Source organism: Arabidopsis lyrata, assembly GCF_000004255.2.
Source record: "Arabidopsis lyrata subsp. lyrata unplaced genomic scaffold ARALYscaffold_7, whole genome shotgun sequence".
NCBI classification, from domain to species: domain Eukaryota; kingdom Viridiplantae; phylum Streptophyta; class Magnoliopsida; order Brassicales; family Brassicaceae; genus Arabidopsis; species Arabidopsis lyrata.
The window spans coordinates 5107148-5131158 of record NW_003302549.1 but is presented as its reverse complement, the minus strand read 5'-3'; the positions used below and the strand labels follow the sequence as shown (position 1 = coordinate 5131158).

The following is a 24011-nucleotide window of genomic DNA, read 5'->3' as shown; positions in this document are numbered from 1 at the left end:
GAAATACAACATTTGGAACTACCTCAGCATAAATTTCAATTGACTAACACACTACTATCTTTTTAAAGAATGTAAATTAGTCAGCGAAATTGAGTTTTTATGCCTACACATATAAACAACAGAATTATAAAAATTAATCGTATGTGATTTAAGACAACGATTATAAGTCATGATTCCACTGTTTTCAAACTTAAAAGTTCCTAACCATGGGTTATTTTTTACAAACGTGAATGTGGAGTAAATGAGATTAACAGAAAGAAAATAAATAATTGGAGATGCACATTTCCTTAAAAGCCATTAAGCTACTTTGTGATTGTGTGATTATCCAAATATAATTTCATTCATAAACAGTAATAATAATCTTCATTCATCAATCGTCGCAGCTTATTTCCTTAAAAAGCCAATTAAGCTACTTTCAAGCCGGCTTGACTCCTATATTTTACCAGATTACCCCTACTGTCACCATGAGGGGACCAATCTCCTCTGGTGTTAACCGATGGGTACTATCGTAATTTCACAATCGCCAATTCCAATTGCCGATCAAAAACAGCAAGCAACGAACGCGCGGTTCGTCTCGATCCCGTCCTCTCATGGCTGTTGTTGTTGCAGAGACGTCGTTGATTTTCGATTTCGATTTCAAGCTTTTCATGTACTCATTGGAACGATCCAATCTCAAAAGTCTCTAATTTCGGGAGAGAGTTTTGTTAACTGAGAGGGAATTGTAATTTTCCTTTTGCCGCGATTTTGGATTCAAGGTACGAGCTTTTTGATTCTCATCTTCAATCATTGAAGTTTGGTCTGGGTTCTATAATTCAATTCTGTGTGTTGTCCTTTGTTCTGCTTATTGAAGATGCTTGACTTCGTCTCATGAAGTTCGTATCTTTTTGATTCAGTTCTCTTCTAGGGTTTTCTTGTGTTAGAGCTCTGAATTCTGGCAATTTCTAGTTTATTGGGTTTTTGTGGTAATGAAGTTCGATTATGGTGGAAACACGAATTTTCAGGAGAAGGGTTACTTCAATTTTTCTACTTTTTGCTTGGAAAAGTAATATGTTTGAAGTTTAGACTTTTAGTTTCATAATTAGTCGGCAATGTAGATAAGCTGTGAAGAAGACATTTAAAGGAATTATCTTTCATTCTTTTCAAATTGAATATGGGGCTGGGGTTGATTAAGTATTTTTATTGGATTGGTGATTCTTCAACACATTTCACCTGGATCTTAGTTAGAGAAAGAAAGGACAGTTCCATGCTAGATTTGTTTGGGTACTATCTCTATTCTTGTGTAGTTCATTTTCCACTTAACTAGAGCTTCTCCCTTTTTTTTGTAAATTGGTAGACTAATTTTGTTTCCTTATTGGTTTAAGCTCTTCTGCTGGGTTGGTTAGTTGCTTCGTTTTAGATGAGAATAATATGCGGTGTTATATGGCTCTGAGCATGATCCCGGTAGTTTCTGGCTTTATGAAGCAAATTCATGCGAAGATTATGTGAAGAACCCAAAGTACTCTGAAAGCAAAATTATATATTCTTGTGTTTCTATAAATGTATAGATTTTAGAATTTTATATTTTTTTTTTTGCTTTTTAAAGACTTGGTTAGTGCAAATGAAATGGTTCATTATCTTGCTTGTTTTCATGTATGCTCTCTACTTACAGTTATCTTTTAATTTGTTTCTCTCGCAATGTCATTCTCGTAGTAAATTATTCCGGAGGCTTGTCGCTAAGGTTTTGATTCCATTTGTCACTTTTGTAGGTGAAATAATTTGACAGCTGAGGATTTAAGCATTTATGTGCTGCAACTCTGCAAGCTTGTCATGTACCACTGTGTGTATATCGTTTATAAATAAAACAGTGGACTTAAAGTTAAGGGCATGTCAGCACCTGGGAAGTTTGATTATTCTTCTGGTGGGCCAGATAGGCCTTTATACAGGTCCAACTTAGCTGCACAAATGGAAAGATCTAGTAGCTTTCGCGAGACGATGGAACATCCTGTCTCATCTTCTCACCCGAGCATGTTGAGGAGCACTTCACCAATAGCACAAACCGATGTTACAAATTTTTTTCAGTGTTTGCGATTTGATCCTAAGGTGGTTGCCGCAGATCACAAGTCTATTCGTCAAGGTGACTTTAAGCGTCATGTGAATATCGCTCTTGGGATTCAAGGAGATGAATCTCCAAGCACACCCCTGAAAGGGAAGTTAATTTCATCTCCTATACCAGAAGAGATCAAGAGGCTAAAGGCTGGTCTGCGCGAAAACAATGTGAAGGCCAGGTAGTTCATTACAATAATTTAATAAATCTTCTTTGGAGTTCTGTTCACCTAAATGAATATTTGTTGTTGCAGGGAGCGTTTAAAAATTTTCAACGAAGCTTCTTCTGTATTTAACAAGTTTTTTCCTAGTGTACCTACAAAGAAAAGGTCTCGACCAGAAGGGTTTTCTAATGACCGCTCTGGTGATCGCTTGGCTTTAGGGCCAGGTATGGGTAAAATGGGAATTCAAGGTCAGACTCTGCCTGGTTGTTTTGAGCTTGACCAGCAAAAGCTGGACGAACGACCTAAAAGCGGTGCATTAAATAAGCGGACACGTACTTCCATGGTAATTCCTGATTTTTTGTTTGGCAACACATGATTTAGTGTATTATTCTTATGGAGCTGTTTTCACCAAAATATAGGTTCATAGTTCTACTGAACAGACCTTTTGAACCAAACACTGATTCAAAATATGCACCTATGTAGTCTTCTGTAGAAAATGGTTCTGTTTTTCTAGAAAAAAAAAGTTAGAAATGGTAGTAGTGGATATTTATGTAGAAAATTCTTCGTTTAAGATAATTGTGCTTCCAAATCTGATGCATGTGAAATATTATTTCAAGCCAGGATAAATTACATAGCATTACTATTGTTAGATCTACACAGTTTCTCAATTGCTTTTTCTTTTCTTTTATGCTTGTGTTCTGACCTTAAAAGTCTTTTGATACCACATGGTGTTGTTTTCAATTTTGATTCTGAATTTTGAAAGCATGTGGCAGCTATTCATTATTTGTTATTACTAATTCACATGTTTTAATTTTGCTATTATGTGATTCAGATGGATGTTCGAAGTAATGCTATTGTTCGACAATCAGCTGGTGTTGACAGGGAGAAAGACACAATGAGGCTGGTAAATCATAACGCAGTTCAGGGTGAAGATCGATCTTTAATTGGTATTGATGGTTGGGAAAAGTCGAAAATGAAGAAAAAACGATCTGGCATCAAAACAGATGGTCCTTCTAGTTTGGCTTCAATTAAGGCTGTTGATGGTTATAGGGACTTGAAACAGGGCATTCCGAAATCAGTTGGTGATACCCGCTCGAGATTGAATGGTGACTCAAACATGTTAAGGTATGGCCTACTGTTAGATCTTAACTTTATTGGTTCAATCAGTTAAAAGATCCATCATTTGGAGTTGATTAGGAAAATACTCCCAAATAGATTTGTTTCCTATTTTAAAATGATTAGATTGGTTCTTATAACATTGGATAGATGAGCCTTTACGCTCCCAAGAACTTCTGTATGCGACTCTCTTTTGATGGCTATTCAATTGGTAACGTTTCTTGCTTGAATTACTTGTGCAGGCATGGGGCAGTGAATGGTGCTGTTCCTTATGGGAGATCTGATAACCTCTCTCAGCAGACAGGCTTGGCAGCGCGTTCCTTGCTCTCCAGGGATTCCGATCACAGTTCGTTGTACAATGAGAAGAGAGAACGAGCTACTGGTTCAGATAAGGAAAGGGTGAATCTCAGGGCTGTCAACAAGTATGTGTTAACAAACTTACAATCTTAACCACGCCTGTCAATTGTTATCCTGATCGAATTTGTCAAATTTTTAGCCTCTATTCTGCCCGTTGATTCTTTATATTCTTGTTATTCTCTGCTGGGTTCTTTGCAGGTCAAATATCCATGATGAATCCAATTCTTCAAGTCCGACTTCAAATCCAAAAATAAGTGCTTCAGTTCGTGGTCCAAGATCGGGATCAGGGCTGCCGCCGAAACTTTCTCCGGTTGTCCATAATACTCCCTCTCCAAGTGATTGGGATATTGTTGGCTGTACAAACAAACCTCCATTGTTGTCTGGGGTTCCCAATCGCAAGCGCATGACATCAAATCGGTCTTCATCACCACCTGTCACTCAATGGGCCAGTCAAAGACCACAAAAGATATCTCGTGTTGCAAGGAGAACGAACTTGGTCCCCATTGTTTCAAGCAATGATGACATTCCGTCATCAGATAACATGTCAGATGTTGGTTGTAGTGAAACAAGTTTTGGATTTTATAGACGCTCGCCTGCAGCTTCTCCACAAATGAAATTAAAAGGTGAAAATAGCTTGTCTACAACAGCTTTATCAGGAAGTGAAGAATTCAGCCCCCCTGAGATCAAATCTAAAGACAAGGGAAAACAATCTGATGAGGTCAATGGGAAAACTTCTCAGAATGTTCCTAAAATCTCCATCGCTGGTTTACAATCGAGAAAAAACAAGCTTGTCTCTGGAGAAGAGCTTGGGGATGGTGTGAGGAGACAAGGAAGGACAGGCCGTGGCTTTACTTCAACAAGATCTGTCAACCCAATGGGAGTAATGAAACATGGAACAGCAAAACAACTTCGCAGTGCAAGAAATAGTTCTGACAAGAATGAAAGGTAGGCAATTTGTTTCTAAGTACTTCTCCTTTCCGGTTTTCTAGTATTTAAGAAGTGTTTGGGTTTCATGAGGCTTATTTTCTAGTTTTTTCATATGGTTACTGCAGCAGGGCAGGTCGTCCACCCACTAGGAAACTCTCTGACCGCAAGGCTTACAAACGTCAGAAAAATACAGCGACAAATGCTACAACACTAGATTTTCTTGGTAAAATAAGTTCAATTGATCAGAATTGTTCTTTGACAGGATTGATTTGTCCCCTCTTCTTTTATCATGGATATTTTGTATTTTCTTATTGGTTCAGATGATGGGCATGAAGAGCTACTAGCTGCTGTTAACTCGGCTATAAACTTTGGTAAGTGTTCATGGTTCACGTTATGTTTATTTTTTCCAGAATTTTTTTTTATCAAGAATAATTGGTTTGGTTCTTTGATGCAGCTCAGAATTTTCCTAGCTCGTTCTGGAAGCAAATGGAGCGCTACTTTTGCTTTATATCTGATGCACATATCAACTTCGTGAAACAGCAGGTAATAGGTTTTCCTGCATTTCATAAGACAGTTTATATCCTCTAGACCTCATATCTGAAAGATGTGACAGATCATTTGTATATGTCTATATACATATGCATATTGCTTTAATCGTTGTATACCACTAGCACTCTATGTCCTGCATAGTAGTCTAGTGGGGTGGGAGTTAAATGTTCTGCAGGGATTACTGTGGTGCAGATTTCTAGTTTACGTAAGACTAGCAAGGTTTTCATTATCGTATGTGTATTTATATTAGTTTCATTGGTCCCGAGGTATTTAACCTCACCCAACCCATCCTTAAATGGGAAGGGGAAAAAACCAAAAAATGTGAAATATGGTAGGAAATATGTATAGATTTGTAATGTTACGTGATCTGATGATACATAGCATTTGTTTGGTTCTTTCTCAGACGTGTATGCTCCTTGTGAGCTGTTTTTCCACAGTGTTGTAAAGAAAATTACATCTCTAATATGTTGACTCTTCATTTTAGATAAATGTCATAACCATTTTCTCTCTCAGGGAGAACTCTCCTCCATGGGTAGTACACCTGGTGGGACATCTTCAGACTTTGATAGTCATGAAATATTTCCCGAGGAACTTGCAAGTAGCAAAGTGGATTCTAAAGCTGCGCCTCTTTATCAGAGATTGCTATCAGCTCTAATTTCAGAGGACTCAACCAGTGTGAATGAAGATTTACAATTTGATGGATTTGGAGCCGATGTTGAGTCAGAATTCAGTGTTTTGAATCATATGGTGGAGTTCAATGGCTATAGGAGTGATAGACTGGAATTTGATGAGCTAGAAGATGATGTGTCTGTTATCCCGCTCAAGGGTGTTAATAGCTCAGCCCATCATGTCAATGGAAGATTTTCAGATCATATATCCATCGACTTCTCAGACATTCAGTATGAAACTTTGGGGATAGATGAGAAGATTTATATGGAAGCTCAATCTATTGGAATTTGCTTGGAACCCATGGTATATTTCCCACGAGTTTTTTTACTTCAGAAATGCTCCTTGCTTATGCTATTGGAATTGGCCTCGGATTGCTATAGTTCCTAGTGGATTGATTTGTGGCTGTTGTGTTTTCTTGCAGCCTAGTATTTCAAACGTGGAGGATGAAGGAATTGTTGATGACATCAAAACGTTAGAGGAGGCTATTTGTGAGGTGGTATGTTCTCTCAAGTGCTCTTATCATTTTTCCTAAAACAATATTGCGTTGGCAAATTTTGATTTTTTTGTCGCTTCTATCTATCTTGGCCATTTTTCAAGTTGTACTTGTAAAGGACAAAACTAAAACTGTGTTCTATAGATAGCTAACTTTGTGATTTTGTGTATCTTAAAATTTAAGGGTTCCAAGAAGAAAGAGATGTTGAATAGGCTACTAAAGCCTGCCCTAGAAATGAAAGAACGTCAGGAGAAGTAAGAATTTGTCTTTCTTCCGCTTTTCTTGCATGCCCTTAATGATCTATACTGTGATCTAACGGTTTTGTACTTATATTTTCCCTTACATAGGGAGTTTGAGTGGCTCGGTTATGAAAAACTCATCGAAATGGCATATGAAAAGAGCAAGGTAAATTCATTTTTCTCCTGAAGGGGTTCACATGTAGTCCCTTTTCCTACTCGTCTTTTGATTTAGTCCAAGTTCATGTTTTGATTATCATATATGAATTTTATTTTACAGGCAAGTCGGCGTCATCACTCTGCAAGTGGAAAGAGTTCGGCTAACAAGATATCAAAGCAGGCCGCATTTGCTTTTGTGAAAAGGACGCTTGAAAGATGTCGTCAATTCGAAGAAACAGGCAAAAGTTGCTTTAGTGAGTCCACATTTAAGAATATCATCATTGCCGGGTTGACACAAATTGAAGATAATCCCACGGACAAGGAAGACATTCTATCAGCTTCAAGTATGATATCGTTTTTGCATTACAGAACAGTGAGCAATGTTTTGGAATCCACAAACTCTCTGTTAATATTAATCTCTCTTTTTCTCTGGCAGCACCCATGGGATCACAACCGAGCTCATCATTGGCATTGCCAATTACACAGAGCACGGAGAATCATGCCAATTCTTCTGAAAATGCTTTACGGGAAGGCAAAGATGAAACGATGTGGTCAAATAGAATGAAGAAGAGAGAATTGCTGCTTGATGATGTGGGTGGGGCACCACTTTCAAGCAGTACGAAAGGAAAGAGAAGTGAGAGGGACAGAGATGGAAAAGGACAGGCTTCTTCGTCAAGAGGCGGAGGTACTAACAAGATCGGTCGGCCTGCGCTTGTAAATGCCAAGGGTGAACGGAAATCAAAAACAAAGCCGAGGCAAAAAATAACTCCGATGTTTTCTTCTTCTTCTTCTGTCAATATGGTGGAGCAAACCAGAACATCATTGCCCAAAACAACTAACAGCAACAACAGCGAGTATAGTAACTTGGAGACACTGGATGAGTCAGAGCCTCTTGACCTATCTCACCTGCAGATACCAGACGGTTTAGGTGGTCCAGATGATTTCGATACGCAAGCAGGAGATCTGAGCTCATGGTTGAACATCGACGACGATGCATTACCAGATACTGATGATCTCCTTGGACTTCAAATACCCATGGATGATCTTTCAGACTTAAACATGATGGTGTAAGCTCTTTCTCTCTTAATTTCTGTATAGTCTCGTTTGTTATACCATTAGCGATGAAGAAAGATAAAGGCAAGTTTTGGTCCCCTGAAAGAATAACCAGTCACCAGAATCGGTTATTCGGGTTGGCTCCAGCAAACTAGGGCGATATAGATTCTGATTATTTTTCTGCTTCATCATCATCTTTTAGGGTTCTTTCTTTCTCTTTCTTATATAGTTGGATTACGTGGGTGGTGAAACTGTTTTTTGTTTATTGGGTATTTGGGTGTTGGATTTGGCTCCGGAGGTTAAGAGATAGGTCCGGTAGTTCAACTTCAGGAGAGGAAAACGAGTGATAGTAATGTTGTGTAGTGATATATATAGATAAGTGGGCAGCTCTTCTTCTTTCGTCTTTAATCTTTTTGGCATTTTGTAGCTTTCATAACCTCAGAACCATTATTATTGCCTCTGTACATACACATTTTATGTTCCTTAATAAAAAAAAAAAAAAAAAAAATTCAGCTTTTGGTGCAAGAAACTGGTCACTATTATAACATAATATGCTCACCTTTGTTCTTTTTAATGAATTCATACAATTTATGAATTGAATAACTTGGACTTACGATATCAAATCGAATCAATGAATTTCAAAATATGAAACTAAAACAATGACTTGTATATTTGAACCGCACTCTAACTCTCTCTTTCACATAAATCTCAACGTCGAAACAAAAACTATGAAAAAGACCAATAGGAAGCACTAAAACCAAAGCCTTTTCTTTCTTTAAAGATGTTTTCATCTTTCTTTAGATATGAGAGTGAGAGTAGCGTTTATAGCGTTGCGGTTGGTTTTGGACACAGCTTGCTTTAGCGTTACGGTTGGAGACGCTCTGACACTTCGTCGCTGCTGCTCAATGACCAGCTCACTCGCGAACCACTCTAGTTTCTCTGAATTACTCATTTCTCCGATCCTTTTGCTTCCGAACAAAACCGATTCCACATTGTTTTGCTTCAACATCTCATCAGCGATCTCCGTCAGTTTCTTCACATTCTCTGCTCTTGGATCTGTGTCCACGTTCGGTCCACATGCTCCTAATCGCGATCCATTTGCCTGCTGCACCCCACCCAATATATTTCTCTAATGATTTTTTCATCCACAACGGAATACGAAAAAAACGCAAATTCATACATATATAGTTTGAAATGATTTAAAAGGAAAACCTGAATGCGAACGTAATTACTACTCCGATAAGGCCCAAAGCCCATAGCAACAGCCTGATCAACAAACTCAGCAGATCCATCACCAGAGATCCTCGCCATGGGCCGAGCCCATTCTTTAACCCGCCAATTCTTAACCTGCTCATAATCATAATTCACTTCAAAAAGCTGACCAGTTCCCAGCGACAACACCAACAAATCCTCCACTCCTTTCACCGCCGGAAACTCCTGTTTGTTATGGAACACGTGCGTTATCGCCGCCGCCGTCGGATTACTCATCGCTAATCCACCTCCCACCGCAACGCACCGCGTTTTCCCGTCAACGGAACACGTGCGAACCGGATCAAACGTCCCCGGCTCTGCCCACGTGGCGCGGCAAATATCTCGGAGACGGAAATCGAAACTGTCGCTTTCTAACGCGTCGGCGCGTGAGAATAGAAACGGCGCCGTACTTGAGAGATCGTAGCAAGAGATGAGGATTGGTTTGAGTGTGTCTTTAAGCGTTAGATCGGCGAATGATGCTTTCATTGCTTTTTCTAGCTTTGCCGTTGCGGCGGTTACTGAAGATGATCCGGATCCGGATCCAGATCTTATGACCCGTTTTATCGCTGCTCCTGCTCCTCCTCCTCCACTTCCGCCGCCTGATCTGTAGAATCCTTCGGCGTTTTCGACGAGGAATTTCCAAGTGTCTTCGGCTTTGAAAATCGGGCGGTTACCGTCTCTAGTCGCGAATATCATCGCCGCGAAGACTCCGCCGACTCCTGATCCGGCAGCGACGTCGAAGTAATCTGCGATTCGAGCGTTTGGATCGCCGGATTTCTCTTTCAGCATTTGTTCAAGATAGATTAGGGATTTTCCCGCCAAAAGACCTCTCATTCCGCCACCGTCAATGCTCAAAACACAGATTCTTCCTCTTGGACTTCTAAACGATGAAGACGGTGTTCCTGGGAGAACGACGCCGTTTGGAGTCAACGGAGATCTCGGAGAAGGACCTGCTTCGGAATCACCGGGTCGTAATGGACTCCGAGGAATCCATAGTAGCCTTGGGTCTTCGTAACCGAAGAGAAATTTGCTTTCGAGAATCGAGAAGATCTCGTAATTGAGCTTATCATCGGGTTCGTGAGATCGAGTCGTTGATAACGTTGGACTGGTTTGAGTCCTCTCGTAATTTCCAGGAGTGTTGGGAGCTGTGTGATTGACAAAATGCTTCTTCTTCCCCTTGGAGGAAACTGATAATGGCGGTGGCTTATCGTAGCGCCGATTCATAATCGTTAGGCTTTTAGGCAAACCTTGAAAATTGAAGCTTCCACAGCTATGGCTGACAATTTGGTATGAAATGTATTTTTCAAAGACGTGTGCAAAAGATTTTGATTTTGGATTTTGTGTAAACCAGTGGTGTATGTTAGCATGACATGGCTAAGCACTACTCGTGTGCTTGGAAAGGTCTCGTACCCACGTCCAACGCCGCCTCCAGCAAATTTAGCTCATTTATATGATTATATCTTCTTCTTTTTTATTGAGTAAACATATATCTTAATTTGTTTAAACAAAGCAGTTTATTAGTTGGTTGGCAGATATACCTAAATATGACCCAATCACATAAAAGTATTCTTTTTTTTTTTTTTCCTCTAGATTTATTATTTATTGCAAATTTGTTATTAATTTGTTAACCAGTGGTGTATGTTGGATTTTTCAAACACATAAAAGTATTCAAGGAATGTTATTAATTTATCTGAGTGCAATCTAAATTATCTAATTAAATAACAGTATGACATATATCACATTTTCTTACTCGAATCTCAGTTCTTACATCGAACATTTGCCACTAAATTCATATTATTGGTATTTGGTGTAATTAACTTAACGTCTTTATATATAAATCACGAATGATTATACAGTTAGCTTGTGGAAGCTTTCTTTAAAGACGAGAAGAAAAGAGAATGAAGTCGATTTGAGACATTAGAACAGAGCTGATTCTCCTTTTTCCCAAATGGATTCCAATCTAAAGTATCACAAAATATGAGTTCCAAGTGAAAAATCTCTCAATAAACACTCACATGTTGCTTATATATCTATAATCTTCAATACAGTAAATAAATATATCTATATATGTAATCAAAGATCATTTTTTCTCTGGAAGTAAAAACAAGAAATCTGCAGATAGATGATAACAGGAGCCCGATGGTGATACTATGTATCCCTTGTAGTTTAAACCGAGAACGTACCGGACAGATTCCCAAGTGTTGCAAGTGGCGATCCTGCATCTGTGAAGTAGGACGCGAGATTGATCCCCGAGTAGTCGTATTTGTTCAAGAAAGGATGTTCCTGATTTTTTTTGACCCAGAGTATGATTCAACATTTGACTGGATGGAAAAAATATGCAAAAAGGGATTATATAAAACAAACCATTAGTTCCTTTGCAGAGCTTCGACTGTTTGGATCCTTTTGCAAACTGAAAGAAAGTGTGGACTCAATTATATTAACTTAGCAAGTAATCCCAGTAAAAGAGGGGAAAGGACTTTTTTGAGAAATTACCATGTGGAGATGAATGAAGATAACTCAGGGGAGAAATTTCCCGAAGGAAGAGCGGGTGGCGTTTGGTCAACAATGGCTTCCATCAACTCGAAAACACTGGTCCATGTTTCCTCTTGATTCGGAGGTGCATAAGGGAACTTTCCTGTTGCACATTCGAGTACTACTAAACCCAAGCTCCATATATCACTTTTGTTACTGTACTTGTTTCCAATGATTCGCTCTGGCTGTAAAAAGGAAAAAATCAGCTTCTCAATTTTTCTAATACTGGAAAGGGTTTCAAACTAGTCAATGCTCAACAGACAAACGAGATACTTACAGACATATAATTGTAAGTCCCCACAAATGTGTTTGCTAAACCTGCGGTGTTTGTCATAACGGTACTCACACCAAAGTCAGTTATTTTGACTTCTCCTCTGTGGTTGATCAACAGATTGGATGGTTTCAAGTCACGGTGGATGATATGCCTATCGTGATGAAGATAGATCAATCCTTGAAGCACCTGCATTAACAGAATCAATAAGTGACATCAATCAACCGATACAGGAACATATAGTTTTCCTGTGTATCCTGTGTTTCTTACTTGTCTAAAGATGGCAGAAAGATAGGAGTCAGGGATGGTTTTAACTGATTTGAGAAAGTCTGCTAGAGATCCTCCATCCATGTACTCCAAGATTAGTGAGATTGCACCATTGTCATAAAATGACTGGTACGAGGTAACAAGATTTGGACACTGTGAGGATTGATTTATTTTGAGCTCTTGTGCAATTGCCTTGCGAATTGCTTCATCAATATTTAGTTGAATGACCTAATTATATAGCATCAGAGTTATGCACAGTGAGTGACAAGGCAAGGGAGAAAAAGATTTGTAATTCTTCAAACAGAGAAAAGATGAGCAAATTAGCTCATCATATACATAGAATCTGATATGAGGTACCTTCAAGGCGAAAAATTGGCCAGTCCATTTGTGTTGAACCAACTGAACAACACCACTGCTTCCTTTGCCAATGACTTTAACCATATCCAAATCCGACAAGCTCAGCTGATCATCAGCTGGCTTAATTGGAGACAGCTGAACACACAGTCGCAAACAGTAATCAAGAATACATGAGCTTAATCCCTAAAAATTACTCTATCCAAAACTACAGAAATGATCTTGAAAAATTTCTAATTATGATCAGATCCACAAAGCACATTATAGTTCATGCAAAATCTTCATTCCCAGAACCAAATGAACAATCAAAACCTAAAACTTGTCGAAATTCAGTAAAATCAGCACCGAACGAGGAAGAGGAAAGACTTACGACTTCAGGCTCCGATTGAGAGATGATTCGAACTCCATCTTTGTTAACTCGTAGATCTCCATCCTTAAACGTACCGCTCTGCGTCCTACAGAGAGAACAAAAAACCCCATCAAAAACAAAACCAGAGACATTTCCGCACACAAAGACATCTAATCTATCGATAGATCCATGGAGAAAGAGATAGAAATATACAGGAATTTGGTGATGGATTGCTCGCCAGCAACAGGAATTGCGAGCTTCAGATTATTGCTAAATCCACCTTTCTTCATCGTCGTCTTCGTTTACTTCCTTCTTAGCTTCTTTCTCGACTGAGTCATTATATGTAAGTTAAATACAGATTTAAGCATAATCATGTACTTACTTTTCAGCAAGAAATTGGAAAACAAATACAGCCATTAATTAATATCATCAGTCAAGCACATGTTCATGACGTTGACCAACGACTTAGATGACTTTCCCATTTACTTGTTTACCCGGTTTTCTTTGGCCGGAAAGTTTTAATCCACATTTTAACCGGAACCAAACCGGTTCATTCAGTTATTCTTTGGTTTTTTTAGCTTTGGTTTTGACCACTCCCAAAATCCCATTACAACAAAACTAACCAATTTGGCACTGTTCATATATATATATAAGCATATAAGCAGCGTTTGATATTTCCAGTTAAAAGTTTTCAACATCTCAAAGTTTGTTTGATCAAATACAACAAAGTGACAAACAGTACTTATGTTTCTCGGGTTTCATGTTTGAAGATTACAAGGTTTTCTTCAACAAGAAAAACACAAACAAGCATACATACATATATTTTTTTTACACATCAAAATAATCACACAAAGAAAACTCATTTCGGATTAAGTATAATCTATCTATCAATTAACACCACTATCATTCATTCATACTTCATGTCTAGTCTCTATAACCAACAAGAACATGCTATTCTTCAACATTGTCTATATATTGTAAGCCCTATATACATTTACATAGTCACAGACTCACAGAGGCTCCACAAACGATTTCCCCGAACATATAATCCTATCACAAATTGCGGGCAAGAGCTACTAGAGGCAATGCTTATGAGGTTCGTTCATATCTCCATCATGTTAAAGGAGAATTTCGAAAGAAGCTTGGGAATTTGCGATATGATCGGCCCATAAGTCTGCAACGCATAAATGAGACATCATATCAATGATTCATAACACAGGAATCAGGATTAAATACAGCTTGATTGACTGATCCTGTTAGTTTTACCAGGAACATCGATTCAAAGTTCACGATGAGTTAAAGGAGATGAAAGCAAGAGAGTACATACCTTTTCATTTTCATGGAGTTGACACAATGGAACAGCGAGGAGTTTGAAGTTCTTAGGCACGACAAACTGTTGATTTACTGGTAATCTCACAAGAAAAAGCTTTGTGCATTCCTAATTAAAAGATGAGGATAGAGCAGAGCTTTAAGTGTATGCACGAATCATCAAAAGTCTCAACTTTTATTACCATGGAACTGAAACTAACTAACCTTTGGGTGTTTCACATTAGGTGGCAAGAAAGGATACATCAACGTCTCAAAGTTGGGTCTCCACCACATCCCAATACATTCCCCTACCTACAACAATTTAATAATTAGAGAGACCATTCTTAAGCCAGAAACAATCACATAAAAAACACTTAACACAAGAATCCAGAGTTCCTACCTCTAAACCTGGAACAACGACATTTTCGTTAACCGATAGCTTTGATGCTAGTTTCCGTTTTACACCTTCAATATCTAGAAGGTTACCGATAAACTTTACTTTAGCATTTAGAATTAAGACAGAGAATTTATGCATAAAAATGTAATGAAACAGTATAGTAAACCTGATTCTCCAGGTCTTAAACGACCACCAGGAAGCTTGAAAATAGAGTTTCTATATTGAAGAAGCAAAACATGAGGATGCTTGAGTAACTCAACCTGATGTGTCCCAACATTAGATTTTAATCACTCCTTTTCAAAAAAAAAAAAAAAATCTAAGCAAATCAAAATCCCTAATTTTGCTATCAACTGTATAAAATTACCAGAAGAACAGCTTCAACGCAAGTCCTCAATCCATGAGCAGCATAACTAAACAAAAGGAAGAGAATTTTAGCTACAGATTAAGACAAGAATAAAAACGCAGATGATCAAAATCACATCAAAACTGGAATTACTTGGATTTCAATCTGATGACTCGATCAGAGATAATCTCGTCCTTGACGCGAAGAGCGTCTCTTGAACTGAAGTAGTAGCTGCTAAGCGGGTATAATTCTACCATCAAGTCATGAACGACATGGTTTCTTCTCGTCGTGTTCTCTTCACTCGTCTCCTCCATATCTAAAGCTCGAGCTTCTTCTCCCATTTTTTTTTCCCGGAAAATTCAAAGATAGAGAGCTAAAAGCGATCTCAATCGATTAAAATTAAATAACAGAGAGACCCTAAAAGCAGAGAAGACGCAAGAAGAAGAGTGAAGAAAGGTGTCGTAGTCGGATCACTGAGACGTGGCGGCTTCAGAGAGTCCTTCTCCGCAATTAGCTGACGACGGCGGGACCGCGGGAGAGTGAGGAAGAAGAAAGTAATGGGCCTGTTATGATATTAGTGGGCCTTTAGTGATAAACAAGAAAACGGCACCGATGTTTAAACACTCTGTTGTTTCGAACTACTAAAAACGACGCGAGTTTCTATTTTCTAACTCAAAAACGACGAGGATAAGAGTCGCTGTTTCAAATTTGGGTCTTTTACTTCTTCTTGTTCACTTGAGGAAACACAGTAAAAAACCTAAAAAGAGAATGAAACTCGCAGGTCTGAAATCGATCGAGAACGCTCACGAAGATTCCGTTTGGGCGGCGACGTGGGTTCCGGCGACGGAAGATCGGCCGGCGTTACTTTTGACTGGATCTCTCGACGAGACGGTGAAGTTATGGCGACCGGATGAGCTGGATCTTGTGCGGACGAATACTGGACATTCATTGGGAGTAGCAGCTTTGGCGGCACATCCTTCTGGGATCATTGCAGCATCTTCTTCGCTTGATAGCTTCGTTCGCGTCTTCGATGTTGATACTAATGCTACAATTGCTGTTTTGGAAGCTCCCCCTTCTGAGGTTTGGGGAATGCAATTTGAACCAAAGGTAATTATTGACCTACTTCGAATCTTTTGAGCTCAATGATCTTGTATCCATTTAAGGTTGTCTTGTGGTTGGAGAATTTGATTGTTGCAGGGAATTTCACTTTTTAGCTGCAAGGAATTCTTCTCCTGATCTATATAACAATGCTTGGAGCCTATTTGGAATTGCTGAGAATCGTTTGAATCTGTAGCTCTGATCAGATAGGGTCATCTACTCTGCTAGGAAAATAGATCTAGATCATCTTCTGAGTTTTCACTGAGTCTTATATAGGAGCATAAGAACAGTTTATTGATGCTTTTATGAAAACTCTTGGTTTGGTATGGTAGAATCTTGAACTGGTGACATTTAATGCAATGATCTCTCTCAGTATAAATAACTTAATGTCAAGATACCGTTTAGTTTACAGTGGAGTTTCTATTTGCTTCTGAGCTGGTGTTTACATAATTTCATCATCACTCTTCAGAATGGTGTGCTTCTGCTAAGTGCTAACATAGTATTTTACATGTTCCAAGGGTACAATCCTTGCTGTTGCAGGTGGAAGTAGTGCCTCAGTCAAGCTTTGGGACACTTCAAGCTGGAGATTAATCTCAACTCTATCAATCCCACGCCCAGAAGCACCAAAACCTTCTGAGAAAACCAGCAGCAAGAAATTCGTTCTCTCAGTGGCTTGGTCTCCTAATGGGAAACGGCTTGCTTGTGGTTCAATGGATGGCACGATATGTGTTTTTGATGTTGACCGCTCAAAGCTTCTTCACCAGCTAGAAGGTCACAACATGCCTGCAAGGTCCCTTGTGTTCTCCCCTGTAGATCCGAGAATCCTCTTCTCCGGATCAGATGATGGGCATGTGAACATGCACGATGCAGAAGGGAAAACGCTGTTGGGGTCCATGTCGGGGCACACAAGCTGGGTGCTTAGCGTTGATGCTAGCCCAGACGGTGGAGCCATAGCAACTGGCTCTAGCGATAGAACTGTGAGGCTATGGGATCTTAAGATGAGAGCTGCAATTCAGACAATGAGCAACCACAATGACCAAGTTTGGTCTGTGGCGTTTAGACCACCAGGTGGAACCGGTGTCCGGGCTGGTCGACTTGCTAGTGTCTCTGATGACAAGAGTGTATCGCTCTACGATTACTCATGAACAATTTGGTTTTTTCTTTTATGCATTCTCCAAGACGCATCTAGTTTCCGAGGATTCTTTGTAAACACTAGTTGTAACAATGTAATCTGCAACAGGTTGATTTTGACCGGAGACTTTAGATTTATCGCTTACATTAAAAAAGATGAAATGGTTCAGACTTTGCTTAAAGAACTTCACTTATTGGAAAACTGAGAAACAGATAAAGATCACAGAAAGATGAGCGGCGAAGAGTACACAAACAAACGGCTAACAGTTTTCAAAAAAAGACAAAACAGCTAAAGATTATGGTCTGTTTCTTATGACGTAAGTGTATTACTTCCTAAGTAACTCTTGAGAACATCCATGACAGCTCCAAAATCTGCTTTCACATCAACAGGAGGATTGGAGAATCTGCAAGCCATGTCAGGGATGGCATTGGAGTGATAATCTATCTTAGATTGAGTAAACTTCAACCCATGAGCAGTACTCACAACCACAGTTCGATCAGTCGGTGCAATCACTCCTTGGTTCCTCAGCTTGAACAGAGCAGTTAGAGCTACACCTGTATGAGGACAGATAAACATTCCAGTCGAATCGGCTTGAGCCATTGCATCCATCAGCTCCTCCTCAGTGGCTTCTTCTACAATACCGTTGCACTTCTTGAGAGCGTACACAGCTCTATCGATGGAGACAGGGTCACCGATCTGAATCGCAGAGGCGAAGGTGGTGCTTGCAGTCATGGGCTTGAAGTCCTTCCAACCAGACTTGTAGTGCAAGAAAAGAGGATTAGCATTAGCCGCTTGTGCACAGACCATCCTAGGGATCCTATCGACAAGTCCCAGTTCGTGACACATCTTGAATCCTTTGTAAAAGGCATAAATGTTTCCGAGATTGCCTCCAGGAACAATCACCCAATCCGGAACTTGCCAATCAAACTGCTGCAAAATCTCAATAGCTGCAGTTTTCTGCCCTTCTAACCTCAAACTATTCAACGAATTCGCCAAATAAATCGGCAATTCCGCAGTTATCTCTCTAATCAGCTTCATACACCCATCAAAATCAGTGTCAATACTCAAAACAAACGCACCATTAGCTATCGGCTGAACCAGCTGAGCCATTGAGATCTTGTTCGCCGGTAAGAACACAATCGATGGGATTCCAGCGGAGGCACAATAAGCAGACAGAGCAGCAGAGGTATCTCCGGTGGAAGCACATCCAACACCAACCACAGGTCGTTTCATCTTCCTCAGGCGATTAACTTGACTAACCAAAACAGTCATTCCAAGATCCTTGAAACTTCCTGTATGACTAATCCCACAGTGTTTCACCCACAGATCATTCATTCCTAGAAACTGTTTACCAAATCTCTCAGCCCAAAACAGATTCGAGTTTCCTTCAAAAGCCGAAACGATGTCGTCGTCATCGATCTCAGGAAGAACCCACTCTTTCTTCGACCAAACACCCGATCCATAAGGCCATGTGCTTTTACCAACACGCGAATCAAAGAGATCTCGCCAATACGCGCCATCGAATCGCTTCAAAGCCTCCATATCGTGCTCGACATCAAGCAAACCACCGGAGCGGCTACGGTACACGATCTCGTCGAGAGAGTAAGACTCAGTGGATCCAGGAGCTGCATTGAACGGAACGTATTTAGCTGAAAATGGATTCACGGCGGTGGAACGGTTGCGACGAGCCTCATCTCGAATGTTATCCTCGGTACGGTGAGGAGGCTTGACAGCTGTCTCGATCGGAGCTTTGTTGTTGTTGCCATCGGCGGTACAGGAGACGAAGACGGGACGGTGGCGGAGGAGAGAGGCTGAGCGGTGGCGGCGGATGGGGTCTTGTTTAGGGTTTAAGGAAGATACAGAGGCGTTGAAGAGACAAGAGGAAGCCATTTTTTAGAGATTGGAAAGAGAGAAAGAGGAGAAGTGAGATGCGGCTGAGGATTTTGAGGAGAGAGGACACGAGAGAGAGAGAGAACTAAATTCAGATACTTAAACCGGCCATTCGGTTTAAGCTTTTTAGGTTATAGTGATAATTGGGATTATATGTGACGTAGAGAGACATTTTGGGCCCATGAACCATTCAAATATCTGGATCGCTTTCCGTATATAGCAATTGAATTTTTATATTTTGTCACGTTTGCTTTAAACAGGCTAATAAAGTACATATTATAAGGTAGATTCATGTTTGACCAAAAAGATATCAACTGACACCAGAATCACGTTTTAATTTTGATATTACACCATCATGATTTAGATTGAAACTCTAGTAGTAGCATGGTGAATACTTCAAGTATCCTATATTACTTGGTTGAATTGGCAAATCTTACAGAAACAAATATCTATTTGAACCGGGTGTATATTTATATAGATATGTATGTATAAATCTGACTAACTGTCACAGACTCGAATTTATTTAACAAGAAGAACGAGAAAGCAAGAAGGGACTGGACTCAAATCCTATAAAACTACACAAAAGAGAAAAACAAGTCGATCATTGCTTAGAGCAATAAAACATCTCTATACATTGAGTAGGAGAGGTTCGAAAGGCGAGGCTAAACGGGCGGTATGTTTGAGAAGGAGAAACCTTTGTATCCTTTGTAAGCATAATACGCAATCCGAGTATAGTAAAACCCGGGGATGAACAGAAGACACCCGAGGACGATGAAGAAAATCCCTGGTTTCTCAAAAAATTAAACAGAGAATGAATCATCAATACCTTAGCTCATGCCCAAATCACATATGAAAAACTAAGAATGATAAGTCATTGATGCAATGATGAGAAAGACATAATTCTGGCAATACATAAGAAAAGGCAAATCAAATGAAATCAAGAGTATGATGCAGATTGCAGATACTTTGGTTTCGCATTCCGTTGGGGATGTGTGAAACGCATCAATGAGTTTACAGCCCAGTGGAAGAAGAGCAAACTTACTAAATTGAAGCAAATCTTACAAACAGAGGTTTTAAGAAGGCTCATTACTGGGAATAATCAATCAGAGTGTACCATCTAAGACACATGTATAGACTTCAATGAAAATCTGTACATTTCATCTCGGAGATACGAGAAGCTTAGAATTATCATATACGAGTTTCTCCCGGAAATTTACTAAACAGTACACATTCTAACAATGAAATCAAATTGTATGCCTTAAGAAAACTTCTGTAAGGCTTCCATCTATTCATCCATATCTCCAGAAAACAGAGATCAAAAGGCCAAACTGAAACGAAATTAGCTAATCAGAGCACTTGCAATCTATATCTATCAGCTTAATCACCTAAATTCTTACAATAACTTCCTCAAATCTAACCATTTCCTAAAACAGTCTAGCTGAAATCAATTACTGCTTTCTTAAATCTCTCAAACTAACAAAGAGAAGTCCCCCATATTCTCATGAATTTCAAATTTCTACTCCAAGACTGGATCAATAAATGGGGAATTAGTAAGAAAGGTGAAGAAATCGCTACCGTGGCCTCGATCACCGCCAACTCGATTATAAGCCATGAAGAAGCCGGAGACAATTCCTAGGGTTCCGAACACGAGTAAAGCCACCGCGAGTGCGATCTCCTTCACCGGCGGTCGGTTATTGACGGTGTATGAAGTTTCAATCATAATGTCCTCGTCGGTTATCGAGAACGCATGGTCGACGTACGCCATTTACACAGCTTCCGGATCAAAGATCAATGAGAAACAATCGGGATCGATCTAGAAAAAACAGAATGACGTTTGAATCAGAAAGCGGATGATCTAGAGCTCGAGAGAATCGAAAATCGTACTGTTTGATTTTAGGTCTTCAGATGTTTATGAGTCTCCTGCGACGGTGACGGATTAGTTTGGTGCAATTTCTTTTGGTCGTGAATTCTACTCAACGTACGGTGATGCAAACTACGCGTCGTTTGATTTTTCTTTTCTAGGAAAACGGCAGAACGTGCGAGTTTGAACAAATCAACTAATCAAAGTGGACCATTAACAAACCACAGATTACTTTACTCTGTATTATTCATTTGTTCTTTTGATGATGACATAATGTATTTACAAATTCAAGGGATTCAGGTCAAGAAATCAAACCAAAACCGAACCATATAGAAGATCATAGAGATTTATGGGGAGGATAGAGTTTCCAGAGAGCAACAGTTGCATCTTCAGACGCAGACGCCATTAGCTCACAGTCTGGAGAGTAGGACACAGCGTTGCACTGCAAACAAACGCATGAAAGCATCAGATACAAAGATTTAGAAATACAGTTGTCTCGTAACTGTTGAACCTAGTACATACCGTTGCTCGGTGGTACTTTAGTATTGCTAGAGCATTTCCTTTGCGGTAATTATAGACCCTTATTCTGTTTTTCAAATATGTATCAAACACGAGAAGAGTTTTTAGCTTCTAACAATTGGTAAAACCAGTTGAAAGATCGATGGAAGTGTTTTGGAAAATTTAAAAAAAAAAAACGATTTCATATGCATCGACATTTTTTTACACTGGAGAAAGAAAGCCGCAATTGATTTATTCATGTTTTGTTTCATATTGTGAACATCAGTGCGTAACATGTGGATGCTTTTTAACAAAAATACATGTGGATGCTAACCTGTGGTCCCAACCAGCCGTTGCTGCAATTTTCCCATCGGGTCGAATTGAGGTGCCCGATACACCGGGCCTTTCCAAAGTAATCTCTTTCCTCATTGTACAAGAACCCTAAAATCATATGAAATTTTTTCATGGAATCAGTATTAAACTATAGCTTTACGGAAATCTCACAAGGGCATCCTCTCTGGCAGATGTCAAACTTACAGCAGAATGGTTGAGATTATACATCACAATTTTGTCATCTGCCCCTCCTGAGATACCTCCATCACATGATGATGCAATACTTAGACTTAAAACTGCATAAAGAAGACAAAATAAATAATTTGGAAAATTTAAAGAGCAGGAACAAAATATAAGGAAAATCTGAATACAGAGGATGGGAACAAGACCTGGCTCAGAATGAAACTTCACACTTGTTAGAGGAATCTTAGCATTGCGTATATCCCAAAGCAGCATTGAACCATCCTCATAACTGCGCAAGTTTGGAATGAACCACCCATAATAAAAACAAAGTATGAAATCTTGAGATTTGTCTTTCTTGATTAATGGAAAACAGCTTAGGAAAGAGAGCATACCCAGCTAAGACATGTAAGAAACCCTGTGATTCAGGAGGGCAAAACAATTGAACAGCCATACACATTCCTGCAAATGACGACATTTACGACCTTGAGGAAAGTATTTTAAGCAAGTTCAAAGATGAACAGAAGAAGGCATTCTAATTTTAAAAATTTTACTGATGAGAAAAAAAACATCAGTTTTAAAAAGAAATGTACATATGAAGGATCTCATCGAAAGAACAATATGAGCTCACCTCTTCCTTTGGTAGAAGCATTGGGGGATTCGTCAAGGCTACTTTGAGGAAGCTGTATGATCTTGTCTCCGGTATTGATATCCCATATCTCTACCTTTATGGATAGACCAAATCACAAGAATGAAAACCAATAAAAGAAGCGAGAGGAAACAATTCTATGATTTTTTCCAAAACAAAACATATATGGATTTCTAGTCACCTCAGTAGGTTGCTCCCCTACTACTGCTACAAAAGTGGTACCTTCAGCATGATCTCCATCTGTTATTGTCAAATTCTTAGTAATATGAGCAATAATCAAATTCATGAAGAGTAACTTATGATCTTACTTTTAACATAGAAATATTGAACGGTATCAATCTAATCCAGAACACAAAGTCTCTAGACAACGCAAGTAAAACATACCCTGAAGCAGACCAGAATCCTCCACCGATCGTTCACTATCATCTCCCAGTTGAACACTACGCGTGTCTCCATCATCCTGCTCATCACAATTCTGTAAGTGACTTACAGCTTCTTGCAGAGAAGTCTTAGGCTTCTTAACAAGAGAGAACTTGCAAAAATGATAGGCGCTTGTCTCAAGTATTAGTAATGGATCTCTGCCAAGCATGCCACGAGAATCATTGGTTATAGTTCGATATAGAAACAAATGCAAAAACAGTCGAATAAGGGTAAAATCATATCCACCTTGATAGACCACCATCTTCAATATCCCAACATTTGACAGTTCCATCTCTTCCCTGGCTATAACCATAACAGTAACTCGTTCAGATTTTCCGTAAATAGATTGATTAAGAAAGCATGATGGCTTAACTTTTACCTGATAATCTTGTTCTCTCCTAACCATGGACTAGCTGCAACAGCTAAAACCCCATTTGCTCTACTATGAGCCCTACAAATCCGAAACAGAACAATGAGCTATAACAAGATAGTTTATTATGACAAAACAAGGAATTGAAGAGCAAAATCACAAACCACGCAGACGAAACTGCACGATGCTGAATGGTATCCCAAATCCTCAACTCTCCATCAGCTGAACTGAAGAAAGAAAGCTTCAATTTTGCACCAAATCATCAAAAATAAAAACACATATGAATCGAGAATTGAGCACAAGTGAGAGAGAAGGACTAATATACCCAGTGAAAAGCAGAGGTTTTGATGGATGAAACGAAACGTCCATAACAGAGTGACGGTGTCCTCTAAGCACAGCAACCGGATCAGGCGGAGGTCTCTTACTCATCTCTGATTTAGCTTCTACACAAAACCAAAACTCTTGTAATAGAGAAACCAAGAGAGAGAACACACAACTTTAATCGACTCCACAAGTCTCAGACTTCGACAACAGCAGCAAGTCTGCAACACAGAGGAAGAGAGAGCCTTTGAAACTCCTTGGAAATTTAGATTAAAAACTACGTGTCGTTTAATATTAACTTCTTTTCTAAAAAACGGCAGAACGTGCAAATTTATCCATTTAACGGATAACAATATCCAAGTTTCCAAACAAACCAAACTCT

At 39.4% G+C, this 24011-nt stretch overlaps 8 protein-coding genes across 14 annotated transcripts; 2 read left to right on the top strand and 6 right to left on the bottom strand.

Annotated features, from left to right (window-relative positions):
• The first annotated feature begins 381 nt into the window (after positions 1-381).
• LOC9303461 lies at positions 382-8320 on the top strand. Of its 4 annotated transcripts, XM_021017192.1 has the most exons (16): positions 420-755; positions 1746-1816; positions 1911-2264; positions 2337-2589; positions 3079-3371; positions 3605-3784; positions 3918-4664; positions 4772-4869; positions 4967-5017; positions 5101-5189; positions 5709-6167; positions 6286-6360; positions 6541-6611; positions 6705-6762; positions 6874-7096; positions 7189-8320. In XM_021017192.1, exons 3-16 carry the CDS (start codon positions 1942-1944, stop codon positions 7821-7823), a joined length of 3555 nt encoding a protein of 1184 aa, XP_020872851.1. In that variant the 5' UTR covers positions 420-755; positions 1746-1816; positions 1911-1941; the 3' UTR covers positions 7824-8320. The 4 variants fall into 4 exon arrangements, with proteins under 4 accessions (XP_020872848.1, XP_020872850.1, XP_020872849.1 ...); XM_021017189.1 differs by having other exon boundaries at positions 382-755; positions 1746-2264; XM_021017191.1 differs by having other exon boundaries at positions 415-755; positions 1746-2264; positions 4775-4869.
• Positions 8321-8347: 27 nt separating this feature from the next.
• LOC9303460 (patatin-like protein 8) lies at positions 8348-10599 on the bottom strand. Of its 2 annotated transcripts, none has more exons than XM_021017193.1 (2): positions 9018-10599; positions 8348-8910 (listed from the first exon to the last, which is right to left on the bottom strand). In XM_021017193.1, the coding sequence occupies exons 1-2, from the start codon at positions 10278-10280 to the stop codon at positions 8593-8595; spliced, it is 1581 nt and encodes a 526-aa protein (XP_020872852.1). In that variant the 5' UTR covers positions 10281-10599; the 3' UTR covers positions 8348-8592. The 2 variants fall into 2 exon arrangements, with proteins under 2 accessions (XP_020872852.1, XP_020872853.1); XM_021017194.1 differs by having other exon boundaries at positions 8348-8907; positions 9018-10426.
• Positions 10600-10951: 352 nt separating this feature from the next.
• On the bottom strand, positions 10952-13196 carry LOC9303459 (mitogen-activated protein kinase kinase 2). Its single transcript, XM_021016848.1, has 8 exons — positions 13043-13196; positions 12851-12935; positions 12484-12618; positions 12130-12354; positions 11866-12048; positions 11550-11773; positions 11421-11466; positions 10952-11339 (listed from the first exon to the last, which is right to left on the bottom strand). The coding sequence occupies exons 1-8, from the start codon at positions 13117-13119 to the stop codon at positions 11223-11225; spliced, it is 1092 nt and encodes a 363-aa protein (XP_020872507.1). The 5' UTR covers positions 13120-13196; the 3' UTR covers positions 10952-11222.
• A 330-nt stretch (positions 13197-13526) lies between these two features.
• On the bottom strand, positions 13527-15423 carry LOC9305480 (pre-mRNA cleavage factor Im 25 kDa subunit 1). The gene is made up of 7 exons (XM_021016849.1): positions 15031-15423; positions 14899-14944; positions 14701-14794; positions 14538-14611; positions 14363-14449; positions 14157-14267; positions 13527-14003 (listed from the first exon to the last, which is right to left on the bottom strand). Exons 1-7 carry the CDS (start codon positions 15216-15218, stop codon positions 13932-13934), a joined length of 672 nt encoding a protein of 223 aa, XP_020872508.1. The 5' UTR covers positions 15219-15423; the 3' UTR covers positions 13527-13931.
• A 156-nt stretch (positions 15424-15579) lies between these two features.
• LOC9303458 (WD repeat-containing protein VIP3) lies at positions 15580-17261 on the top strand. The gene is made up of 2 exons (XM_002869362.2): positions 15580-15984; positions 16494-17261. Exons 1-2 carry the CDS (start codon positions 15646-15648, stop codon positions 17118-17120), a joined length of 966 nt encoding a protein of 321 aa, XP_002869408.1. The 5' UTR covers positions 15580-15645; the 3' UTR covers positions 17121-17261.
• Positions 17235-19097, bottom strand: LOC9303457 (threonine synthase 1, chloroplastic). Its single transcript, XM_021016845.1, has one exon. It carries the CDS (start codon positions 18995-18997, stop codon positions 17417-17419), a length of 1581 nt encoding a protein of 526 aa, XP_020872504.1. The 5' UTR covers positions 18998-19097; the 3' UTR covers positions 17235-17416.
• A 350-nt stretch (positions 19098-19447) lies between these two features.
• LOC110226163 (transmembrane protein 230) lies at positions 19448-20941 on the bottom strand. The gene is made up of 2 exons (XM_021016852.1): positions 20573-20941; positions 19448-19781 (listed from the first exon to the last, which is right to left on the bottom strand). Exons 1-2 carry the CDS (start codon positions 20760-20762, stop codon positions 19660-19662), a joined length of 312 nt encoding a protein of 103 aa, XP_020872511.1. The 5' UTR covers positions 20763-20941; the 3' UTR covers positions 19448-19659.
• Positions 20942-21058: 117 nt separating this feature from the next.
• Positions 21059-23950, bottom strand: LOC9305479 (protein DECREASED SIZE EXCLUSION LIMIT 1). Of its 3 annotated transcripts, XR_002330254.1 has the most exons (14): positions 23634-23950; positions 23473-23535; positions 23318-23389; positions 23185-23241; positions 22903-23096; positions 22700-22758; positions 22501-22594; positions 22265-22331; positions 22079-22161; positions 21894-21985; positions 21691-21797; positions 21381-21444; positions 21134-21300; positions 21059-21098 (listed from the first exon to the last, which is right to left on the bottom strand). XR_002330254.1 is itself a non-coding variant. In XM_021016846.1 (13 exons), exons 1-13 carry the CDS (start codon positions 23735-23737, stop codon positions 21196-21198), a joined length of 1161 nt encoding a protein of 386 aa, XP_020872505.1. In that variant the 5' UTR covers positions 23738-23950; the 3' UTR covers positions 21065-21195. The 3 variants fall into 3 exon arrangements, 2 of the variants coding, with proteins under 2 accessions (XP_020872505.1, XP_020872506.1); XM_021016846.1 differs by having other exon boundaries at positions 21065-21300; XM_021016847.1 differs by having other exon boundaries at positions 21072-21300; positions 23473-23530; positions 23634-23731.
• Between the last annotated feature and the right edge of the window lie 61 nt (positions 23951-24011).

Excerpts from the sequence above, each read along its gene's own strand:
- LOC9303459 (XM_021016848.1), bottom strand. The coding sequence starts at position 13,119 with ATGAAGAAAGGTGGATTTAGCAATAATCTGAAGCTCGCAATTCCTGTT. Across the intron at positions 12,619-12,850 it reads CTCAATCGGAGCCTGAAGTC|CTGTCTCCAATTAAGCCAGC; the intron begins GTAAGTCTTTCC and ends CTGTGTGTTCAG. Across the intron at positions 11,774-11,865 it reads GGACTTACAATTATATGTCT|CCAGAGCGAATCATTGGAAA; the intron begins GTAAGTATCTCG and ends TCCTTTTTACAG.
- LOC9303458 (XM_002869362.2), top strand. The coding sequence starts at position 15,646 with ATGAAACTCGCAGGTCTGAAATCGATCGAGAACGCTCACGAAGATTCC. Across the intron at positions 15,985-16,493 it reads GAATGCAATTTGAACCAAAG|GGTACAATCCTTGCTGTTGC; the intron begins GTAATTATTGAC and ends ACATGTTCCAAG.
- LOC9305479 (XM_021016846.1), bottom strand. The coding sequence starts at position 23,737 with ATGAGTAAGAGACCTCCGCCTGATCCGGTTGCTGTGCTTAGAGGACAC. Across the intron at positions 23,536-23,633 it reads AAACCTCTGCTTTTCACTGG|TTCAGCTGATGGAGAGTTGA; the intron begins GTATATTAGTCC and ends TTCTTTCTTCAG. Across the intron at positions 23,242-23,317 it reads GGAGAGAACAAGATTATCAG|CCAGGGAAGAGATGGAACTG; the intron begins GTAAAAGTTAAG and ends TTATGGTTATAG.
- LOC9303457 (XM_021016845.1), bottom strand. The coding sequence starts at position 18,997 with ATGGCTTCCTCTTGTCTCTTCAACGCCTCTGTATCTTCCTTAAACCCT.
- LOC9305480 (XM_021016849.1), bottom strand. The coding sequence starts at position 15,218 with ATGGGAGAAGAAGCTCGAGCTTTAGATATGGAGGAGACGAGTGAAGAG. Across the intron at positions 14,945-15,030 it reads GTCATCAGATTGAAATCCAA|TTATGCTGCTCATGGATTGA; the intron begins GTAATTCCAGTT and ends CCTTTTGTTTAG. Across the intron at positions 14,004-14,156 it reads AACTCCATGAAAATGAAAAG|ACTTATGGGCCGATCATATC; the intron begins GTATGTACTCTC and ends TATGCGTTGCAG.
- LOC9303460 (XM_021017193.1), bottom strand. The coding sequence starts at position 10,280 with ATGAATCGGCGCTACGATAAGCCACCGCCATTATCAGTTTCCTCCAAG. Across the intron at positions 8,911-9,017 it reads GTAATTACGTTCGCATTCAG|CAGGCAAATGGATCGCGATT; the intron begins GTTTTCCTTTTA and ends GGTGGGGTGCAG.
- LOC110226163 (XM_021016852.1), bottom strand. The coding sequence starts at position 20,762 with ATGGCGTACGTCGACCATGCGTTCTCGATAACCGACGAGGACATTATG. Across the intron at positions 19,782-20,572 it reads TGGCGGTGATCGAGGCCACG|GGATTTTCTTCATCGTCCTC; the intron begins GTAGCGATTTCT and ends TTGAGAAACCAG.
- LOC9303461 (XM_021017189.1), top strand. The coding sequence starts at position 1,864 with ATGTCAGCACCTGGGAAGTTTGATTATTCTTCTGGTGGGCCAGATAGG. Across the intron at positions 3,372-3,604 it reads GGTGACTCAAACATGTTAAG|GCATGGGGCAGTGAATGGTG; the intron begins GTATGGCCTACT and ends TTACTTGTGCAG. Across the intron at positions 5,190-5,708 it reads TCAACTTCGTGAAACAGCAG|GGAGAACTCTCCTCCATGGG; the intron begins GTAATAGGTTTT and ends TTTCTCTCTCAG.